Below are 10,083 nucleotides of genomic sequence, written 5' to 3'. Positions count from 1 at the left end.
TCAACAGACCATCTGTTTTTTGATTGCCTTTCCTTTCATCTTCCTTCACTGAGAGATAAGGAGAAGGCTCCCCCCACCCCCCGTCAGGAGCCCTGGGTGCTGGCAGCCACCCCTCCCAGGGTAGAGACGCGGGGATGGAAGGCAGCCTGGGGTGCGGAGCAGCCTGCTTCGGCGTTAGCCACACTGGGCTACCTGTTTGCTCTGGTGTGCCTGTGAGCAAGTGCGCCTGCTCTCTTGTATATTTTGGTTTGATTTTGTTTCCTGTAGAAACAATGTTTCTTAAAACAATATTGAGCTTTTTAGAGGATGCCAAGAGGAAGATATAACCACTACGCTGGGAACCTGGCAAGCATGCGTAGGTGGTGACACTAATAACATAAACCTATGAAGACAATCATAGGCATACCTTGGTAGCTATTAAAAAGCACTCATTTCAAAGTAGATAAATTCCAAAGATGATGAGGCTTAAAGGAGGTGGTACATTCATACGCTACTTGCTCATCAGCGAATGCATCATAGTTACTCACACTGGCTTGTTTTTATGGGAAAAACGGGCGGCTCGCCTGAGGAGCCATGAAAATATTCTTATCCTTTGACCTACAATTCCTGCTTCAGGTATTTTACCCCCAGGAAAATGTTAAAGAGAATGAAGATATTATCTGCATTAAATTGTTCACCATAGAATTATTTTCAATGTCAAAGTCTGCACAAGTCTTTCAGAAAAATGGTTAAATAAAAAAACAATATATAAACCTGATGCAGGGGATCCAGCCAAAGTGCATGGAGACTCCTAAGCAACATTATGCAACTATAACACGTTGAAGAAATGGAATGCACTAGATTTACAACAATGTCAAATATGTGTGACTATGAATACATACTGAAAAGAACAACAAATGAATATGTAACGCAAAGATTGATATTTTGATTGACGTTACTTGAGTGAAATAACACTTTAGTTGAATGTGCTGGCAGACACATACTTCTTTACTAACACCATACCCATTACTCTTGTTTCCTTAATGGCGACAGGGTGCTCATTGATTTTCAATATGTATCACACGAGTATTTGCTGGTCCAACCCCCCAGGATGTCCTCTAAAAGCCTGCCTTCCAGGGTATGCAGAAGGTGACTGCGGGTGCCTTTCTGCGTGACAGCGCCGCACCCCCCCCCTCTGCCCCCGTCCCACCTGTACTGCAGGGCCAGCCGCAGAGCCGTGGCGTTGGATTCGTATTTGCCCACCAGCATGCTCATCCTCTCGGCGTTGCTTTTGCATTCTTCCAGGGTCATGGTCAGGAGGTCATTTTGGGATTTGAGGTGTTCAATGCGGCTACAAAGGAAGAAAAACCTCTTTCACAATTTCACACGAGGATCACAATTAATTGGCCAAGATTTCAGTCATCTAATCTGGCCTCAGGCTGGAAATGCAGGTTAGGGTGTGAGCCCGTCAGGAGTTTGTGCAAATGTAACTGACATGAAACAAATAAAGGAAGTGACTGTAGGTAAAAGGGTCACTGTGCGAATTAGAAATAAGAATAAGTGCCCAGTTACTGCCCACCCAGCCTTCGACCATGTACCAGGGAAAGGAGCTGGCTGCGTGGCCTCACTTCACTTATCTACTTCAATAAACCACTTTCCGCGAGGACAGACGGACAACAGCGTCCTAGTGATAGCGACCACGCGCTGAGCCCTTGCTCAGTAACCCTCTCCATCGCCTCTGAATTAAGTATTATTATCTCCATTTCTCAGAGGAGGGCGTGGAGACACAGAAAAGTTAAGCACCTTGTCCTGGCGTCTGAACCAGGCAGCTTGACCCCAGAGCCTCTGCTCTGAACTGCTGGCTACAGAGCAGAAGCAAAGGTGAGTTAGCGAGAGAGAGAAGCCGCCCTGCAGGCCTCCATGGGAAGAGGACCAGGAACTGCGGAGTGTGTCCACCGCTCCTTCCAGGTCGACAACCTGCAGCTGCCAACTCCCAGCAGGACAAGCAGTGGGGACAATGGGCTTTACAGGAATCAGAACTACACATTCAGAGCAGGTGAGCTTATGGCAAAATCAGAAAAGGACCAGCCTTCAGCTCCTCCGCTTTCTGTCCCGGGACACCCACCCTCTAGGTACAAGGATTCTTTCCCCCGGGACACACCCTTTTGTAGTGCTCTGACCACCAAGTCTTACGGAGACACTCAAAATGCAAGTGACTCTCGCCATGTTAAAAGGCTTGAGAATCAATCTTACAACCACATATCTGAGCACAGAACACAGAGACTCACCCACATGGGAGATGCCTAGTGAACGCTAAGACAACCGTGCGGCTTAGGCAGCTCCAAGGTCAGTTTGATGTAAGGTGTTCCAAGAACATACTTTTCTATCCTTGTTCACAGTCCCTGACACAGTCCCTACTTTCTCATTACCTTTCAGCTTGCTTCTGCATACATTTGGTCCCCACGAATGAGAGGAAACTGTTTTCCAGCCCCCAGACCTCTGTGTGGCCAAAGCTGTCTTAGAGGCCTTCTCAGGGAACACCCTGTGAACGGGCCACTCCTTCCTCTTAAAATGTTCTCCTTCGCTTGGGCCATGACAGGTCTCTGCGGGTTTTCCTCCTGCCTTAAAGGCTGTTTCTTCTGTCTCCTTTGCTGGCTCCTGTTGTCTATAAAAGCTGTGAGTGTTGGCATTTCCTCAGGACTCAGTCCCTGACCCCCTCCTCTGTCAACACTGTCCCCTGGGGGTGCTGTTATCCAGTCCGATGGCTTTAACAGGCATTTATATCCCCTTGGCTCCCCCATTTCCTCAGCCCAGACCTCTCTTCTGTTTACTGATTTTTCCATTTGGTTGCCACAGGAACACCTCAGGTTTAACACTCCCAAGTAGGACTCTTGATTTTCCCCAAACCTTGTCTTCCCTCAGCCCAGTCAATGCCTCCATCATCTATCCAACCGCACAGGTGAGCTACCTGAGGATCTTTGAGACCATCCCTTTCTCTCAGATCCACATCTAAACCAGATACAGTTTCCCTTGATTTTACCAGTAAACATATCCTGCCCCTGCCCCTTCACATCCTCTCCGTTTTGGCCATGCGGGCCCACTGCAGACTCTCTCTGCTTCTGCTCTGGCCCCACCCTTTCCATTCCTCACACCTGAGTGATCCTTCAAAATTTAGATCAGATCTGTTCCCCCCTCCCTACTTAACACCCTCAAACGGCGTTCACTGACACTTAGAATAAAGAGTATACTTTGTCCTTGGCCTCAAAATCCATATCCCACCCAGCCCTGCCTATTCTGCCCCCTCCTCTCACTTACTCTATTTTAGTTCCATTGGCCTCCGGACATTTCCTACTTCATGCCAACCTCGAGTTCGCATGATTCAGTTGGCGCATAAGACGCTTCTTACTTTGCTACACGGGTGTTCCTTTTTCCTCTTAAAATCTCAACTTAAACATTTCCTCTTCCGAGATGCCTTCCCTGGCCACTTCTCAAAAATCAATGCTCCCTGTCATTCTACCACAGGGTCCTGGTGACTCGGAGCTTTCTTGTGATCCTATTCCTTTGCTTTTTGTCTAGCTCCCTAACAGAATATAAGCTCCGTCACCGCAGGGACCGTTCCTGTTTTACTTTCTTTTGCCTGCCAAATAGCTTAGCACATAGTAGGTTAAATGAGGAAGCACTTTTGAGGAGTATGTCTCTCCCCCCACAACACACATACACACACAAAGTTAAAGGCTGTCATTGTTTGGAGCGTAAGGGGCCTCCAACGTTGCCATACGTAGCTAAATAACAGACGTGAGGGCCTACTGTTAGATTATTTTTTAAGAACTCCCATGTTATAGCTGCAGCTATGACTGAGAGAGGACAATGGAGGTAAGGTCAAAGGGCAGGGCTTGGGTTTCTGACGAGGCTAATTCATAGCTCTGGACTGGGGCGGGTCACTCATCCTGGAAGCCTGTGCTTTCTCATTTGCAAAATGGGACAATTGCGCCTCCCACGGTGATGATTTCAGTGGCTGTCTGTGAGAGCCCCTTGTAAACTGTTACGACCACAACCATGTGAGCCACAGCACCAAATATTCCCTCCTTCTTCGGTGTCTTCTAGGTGCACATCACTGAAGAGAAAGGAGCCTCCTTCAAGTTCAACTACAAAGCAGGCCTGTTAAATCCCAGAATCTGTGGAGAGGAGCTCCTCACTAAAAGCAGGGCCCCTGAGGCAGCTGACTTCATTAAATTGCAAAGGGCACATCTGCTTCCATTTTTAAGCGCCCCCGGGCCTGGGGTACGAAGAGGGCTGCTGCTTCCCTGCTACAAGGTAATCACCAGGACTGCCACTCTTAGTATTTTGGATTTAATACGGAAACCATTTAATTTCAAGATTTAAAATGACCTAGATTTGCCACATCTCCTTGGTTCCCAAGCACTATATTAAACAGCTCCAAGTCAGGGAGGACTAAGACAGTAATTCAATTTATTCAGGTTTGCCACGCGCAAGGGGAATGGTATTAAGCAACGGTGGATGGGAAGGGCCTGCACATTTCTTCCTGGTTAGCTCATAAGCCTTTCCAGTTCTTACTGTGCCCTCCCACTGAAGATTGGGAGGTCGAGGCAGCCTTATCACACTCGGGTGAGACTCAACAGACCATTCTGCCACCTGGGACCGACTCTGAGTCAGTGTGGTTACCATGGTCTGGCTCTGGTCCTTTGCTTTTTTTTTTTTTTTTAGCAGCTCTATCTCTTTGCTGAAAGGACACATGAGCCAGTCTTTGCCCAGAGGCAGGAGAGCAAACTCAAACTACCTCTGTTGTGAGACTTGGGAGGAATCCATAAAATTAGGTACATGGTAAACTGTTCTAAGTAAGATAGAATATACGTACTGAGGGTTGTGTGCACATTTGCAAAAACCATAAGTAAAATTGGGCAACCCTCAGTGAGAGCAGGGAGGTTAGGCCAGCACACCCTGCTAACCGCAGGAGTGCCTCTATCAGATTGCCATGGTTGGCTCCTGGTGCCTCTGGGATGCTGACTCAACATTCCAGAACTTTCTCTGTGGTTCTCGGCAGCACAGGCCTGCATGCTTGGTAGCCATGTTGTCATTCTGACCTACTTGTCATCCTGAATGAAATGCTCCGGGAATTACAACATAATTTCCAATGGACAGTGCCAAATGAAAAGGCCGGCCCCTCGTTCATAAATTAAAAATTTAAAACAGCCCAGCAGGCATGGCTCAGTGATTGAGTGTCGACCTATGACCCAGGAGGTCATGATTTTATTCCTGGTCAAGGCACATGCCCAGGTTGTGAGCTTGATCCCCACTGTGGGGAGTGCAGGGACAGCCAATCAATGATTCTCTCTCATCATTGATGTTTCTATCTATCTCTCTCTCTCCCTTCCTCTCTGAAATCAATAAAAAAATCTCTATATATAAAAAGCCAGTGATCAGAACGCCATAATGACCAGAACAACCGGTCACTATGATGCCCACTGCGGCCAGTGAACCAGCTGATTCAGGGGTGGGACGGGTCGGCCAACCTCCCACAGCTCCTCCCCCAGCTGCTGACACCCAATCAACCCCCCATTTGAGGGTGGGGTTAGCTGGCCCACCACCCACAGTCCCTCCCCATGGCTGGCTCTGCCCCCAATCGGCCCCCCAACCCCAATCAGGGGTGGAGCCTACCAGCCAATCGCCTGCGGCCCCTACCCACAGCTGGTCCAACCCTGATTGGGGTGGGCCGGCCAGCCAACCTCACGCCATCTTCTCCTGACAAGCCCAGCCCTGATCCGCCAATTGGGGCCAGGCCGGTTGGACCACACCCATGCATGAATTTGTGCACTGAGCCTCTAGTCCAGTGGTTCTCAACCTTCTGGCCCTTTAAATACAGTTCCTCATGTTGTGACCCAACCATAAAATTATTTTCGATGCTACTTCACAACTGTAATGTTGCTATTGTTATGAATCGTCATGTAAATACCTGATATGCAAGATGGTCTTAGGCGACCCGTGAAAGGGTCGTTCGACCACCAAAAGGGTCACGACCAACAGGTTGAGAACTACTGCTCTAGTCCTATATAATAAAGAGGTAATATGCAAATTGACTGTCACGCCCTCGTACAAGATGGCCGCCCCTATGTCATCACAAGATGGCTGCCATAAGATGGCCAGCAGGGGAGAGCAGTTGGGAGTGACCAGGCCTGCAGGGGAGGGAGGGCAGTTGGGGGCGATCGGGCTGGCAGGGAGCAGTTAGGCATTGATCAGGCCAGCAGGGGAGTGGTTAGGGGGAGATCAGGCTGGCAGGCAAAAGTGGTTAGGGACAATCACGCAGGCAGAAGGTGAGCGGTTGTTAAATTTAAAACAGTGAGAGCAGAGCAGTAAAGCAAGTGTGGGGTCCTTCTGAGTACGAGGCCCACACATTTGAGTCTCAGGTCTCCCACCTGCGAAGCCAGCCCCGTCTGCTCTCTGTAAGCGCTCCTTTGAGGAGCAAGGTGGTAGAACTCCCACCCACCAGCCTGACAGCATCACAGCGCCACAACACACAAGGCCACTTCAATCGATCTTTGCAAAGGGGCAGCTCCCACCATCACGCAAGTATACAGGTTGCCCTTTACCTGTTCAACCGTTCCGTTTCCACCTCAAACTCTCTAATTTTGCTTTCGGAGATGGCAGATCCATGTGAGTAGAGAGTCTGGAAGATCTCCTGGATGTTGGAGCAGTCCTGAAGAGAGTGGGCCAGGTGTTCCGCCACACTGCTGGATACCTGTACAGGTGAGCATGAATCCCCGTTGGGACAGTGTCACTTCAGGAACCCTGACCCCCAGGCTGCTTTGCATGCAAAACTATTTAAAGCTTTTATTCCTGAGGATCAGGCCCCAGGAGATGGTTACCCTTATCTTTCTCAGTTAGTATATGATTCTAGTGCAGAAAGCTAACTACGTGCTGTGAAAGCAATACAGATATAGGACCAAAACACAGCTGCATCCTTCACATGCTTCCTGCGGGGAGAATGCCCCCTGAGAGTCCTTCACGTTTTGGATACTAAGCAGAGTGTGGACTCCCTTCCCCCCCTCCTTAACCCCTGCCACTCCAGGCCCTTGTCCCTGGCTGCTATAGCCACGGAGAGTGGCCGACTCCTTTAATTTCACAGTTTAAATTTGGCATGGAATCTGGATGCATGCAAATTTTGCTCAGCGTAGAATTCTAAATTAGGGCCTTAAACGTGCTATTCAGACTCTCTCCAACCCTGAGGATCTAACAGCTGGCTCTCCTAACTTTATCCCCAATCCTAAAAGGTATTCCTCAGGGAACCTGAACCCTTGCCTTTCCACCATCCATCAGCCTAGCCCCGGGGGCTGGCAGGTTCTACAAATGAGCACTCTGGTGCTGGGCTAGAGGGTCCTGGTCGGTCAGAGCACTGGACTTCATTCACTTCAAAGGCAGCGTTTGTCCCCACTGGAGAGGGCACTGCCTTTCAAGGGGATGTGCAAAAGGTGAAGTTCTTTTAGGGCTTCCTGGCTCAGTCTCTGGGGAGCAGGCTGATAGAAAGCAAACAGACTTTCACATACATCACCAGCAACTAGACTTAAATCATTTCTTTCTGAACAGTTTCAAGTTGAGAAAAAAAATCTCCCTTAAATCTGAAGAAATAATTCACCATGTGGAAACCACTGTATATTTTAATCCTACTCTGGGAGGAAATAGTAATTTATTATTATAATTAACTGGTTCACTGGAAATGAACTTTGGAAGTTCCTCCATGATCTCTAAACCATTGTCTGTGGAGCTCTACTGGGAATGTTCTGGCCTTGCTTCTCATGGACACTCACCCCGATGCTGCTGATTTCTGAGCCCAGGACGGGCCGATCAGACGATGAAGATTCCGACCTGGTCTTGGATAGCTTCACCCTCTCGGCAATCTTAAAAAGCAAAACAACAAACTATCAAAAAAAGGGACAAGTCATTCTCTAGATAAACTGTTCACACAGTTTATATCGGCATATTGGTTAACCATGGTAACTAAACTGATTAATATCTTAAAAACTGTAGGGAGCGGCTATAGGGTCAAGCCTCAGACTGACCTGTGGCAGAGCCACATACAAGTCTCAGCTTGGAGGGCAGAGTCCTCCTAGCACAATTAAGCTTGACCTTATAGTCCTCCCTTATTCCTAGGTAGCCAATGGGCTGTGGGAGGTGCAGCAAGTGCTGCCAAAACAAGGCTTGAGTAACAAAATAGATTTGAAACTCGCAAGAACATTGTAAACATGTTGACCACTCCCCTTGTTTTGCTTTGTGTGATCTGACTATAAAACAAAGCTTGGGCTTACAGGCTGGGTCACTGTTTCCTCATCCAGGCACAGTGATCCTATCTGGCCCCAAGTGTATTCTCTTGTCTGTCTTCTTTAATCCTTCACTGCCCCTCCTCAGGTTCACCCCTGGCTGTGGTTCAAAAAACAACTCACTTGTTCAATTTTTCTACCATCCATTTAACGCAGGGTTTTTCCACCCTAGCACCGCTGACATTTTGGGCTGGGTGCTCTTTGTGGTGGGGGCTGTTCTGTGCACTGTAGGATGTTTAGCAGCATCCCTGGCTTCTAGTCACAAGATACCAGCAGCACTCCAGTTGTGACCATCAAATCTGTCCCCAGATACTGCCAACTATCCCTTGGGGGACAAAATCACTTCTGGTTGAGAAACACTGTTTTGACCTAAAGTACACAACTTGATGGTTGAGACTGATCTTTTTATGGAGACTGGCTGGCGACTGGGAAAGGGGAAGGGGAAGGGTACAGTCTCTCTAGGATGGACTCAACATATGAGCCTAGAGCTGTGGCAGAGAATGGGAGGGACTACTTCTCACAGCGACTGTGGCCACCCATCCTAACCTATTTTCCTGCTGGCAGCGCTGGCAGTCCTATGAGTGGGGAGACGTGGTTCATCACATAGGGTCCCCTCCTGGGCTGAACCTTAGTCCTCGTGAGCAGCTCTCCATCCACTCTTTAGTGTTGTACAACCTGACAAACATCTCCCTCTCCACAGTGAACTGTCAGTGGTGACATGCTCCAGCTGGCTGATTAATGGGAGCTGGAGTCCAGGTTGCAGGTCAGAGAGACTTAAAACTACTAGTGGGTTATCTCTCCCTGCAGCTCCAGCGTGGGAGGCCTGTGTGGGACCCTGGGGAAGCCCCTGGGGCATCTGAGCTCATCACAGACCTGCACAGTGGCCACCTCGGTACAGGCTGGTGCCTCCAGATAACAAGAGGTGCGCTGCCCCCAGAAGCTCACCTTGGCGATGGGGATGTCATTGCTGCTGCTACTCGTGCTCAGCTCCCCGGTGCTGGGGTTAACGGGGCGGTTGGTGGAAGTGAGGCGGCCGGGGCTGGAGGGCCCTGTCGCCTGCACGCTCTGCAGTCGGGTCTGAAGCTCTCGCACCTGAAATAATAATAATAATAATAATAATAATAATAATAATAATAATAATAAAAATAAAAATTAATAGTGCCTTTAGACACAGCGGGTGGATTCCATGGCCAGATGGTGGATGTAGGACACTGATCTACATTATAGAATCAGCTTCACTGACAAGCTAAGTTGGTTGAGTCCATATTCATGTCACTGTGTTCTTTTTAAAAAAATATATATAATTGGCTCTTTTAATGTTCTCTCTCTTTTTTAAGGTATCACTGTATTCTTCATTAAACCTGCCATGGCCATCATCTGTGTTCCACAAATACAAGAGGGGCATGTTGTCTAAGGCACTGGAAGTTGCCAGCAGAGATAGAGCAATCCTCTTTAAGGAAGTCTGTTCCTCATGTGCCTGACGCTGTGCGGGGCACTGCAGACGAGGAGCCAGGATGGAGTCTCCACTCTCATGGAACTCCGAGCTCTGAGGAGGGAGATTAATAAATTCAACACAGTGCACCCTGCGGGCTATAAACGTCCGCGTCAAGTGGTGTAGGAAGCAGAGAGGGGAAGGGCATGCCTCCATCTGAGATGACCAGGGATGGGTTCAGGAGGGAGTGGTACTCAGCAGTCTGACAGGTGGACAGGGCTGGCTTTGGTGGTGGCGTGGGTGGGTGGGGCAGGGGGAACAGCCTACACACAAGCACAGGAT

General features: G+C 48.8%; 1 protein-coding gene across 1 annotated transcript in view; it reads right to left on the bottom strand.

Moving 5' to 3' along the window:
- The window catches only part of MCC (mutated in colorectal cancers), a 234,993-nt gene that overhangs the window by 34,272 nt on the left and 190,638 nt on the right, over positions 1 to 10,083 (bottom strand). The window contains exons 7-10 of the mRNA XM_006755280.2: positions 9,255 to 9,401; positions 7,800 to 7,889; positions 6,585 to 6,733; positions 1,190 to 1,330 (exon numbers count right to left, since the gene is read on the bottom strand). Of these exons, the coding sequence (XP_006755343.1) occupies positions 1,190 to 1,330; positions 6,585 to 6,733; positions 7,800 to 7,889; positions 9,255 to 9,401 (527 nt within the window). The remainder of the gene's footprint in view (positions 1 to 1,189; positions 1,331 to 6,584; positions 6,734 to 7,799; positions 7,890 to 9,254; positions 9,402 to 10,083) is intronic.

The sequence above is a fragment of the Myotis davidii genome, unplaced genomic scaffold, assembly GCF_000327345.1.
Source record: "Myotis davidii unplaced genomic scaffold, ASM32734v1 scaffold130, whole genome shotgun sequence".
NCBI classification, from domain to species: domain Eukaryota; kingdom Metazoa; phylum Chordata; class Mammalia; order Chiroptera; family Vespertilionidae; genus Myotis; species Myotis davidii.
The sequence above is the reverse complement of the archived record's forward strand: the minus strand, read 5'-3'. Positions and strand labels throughout refer to the sequence as shown.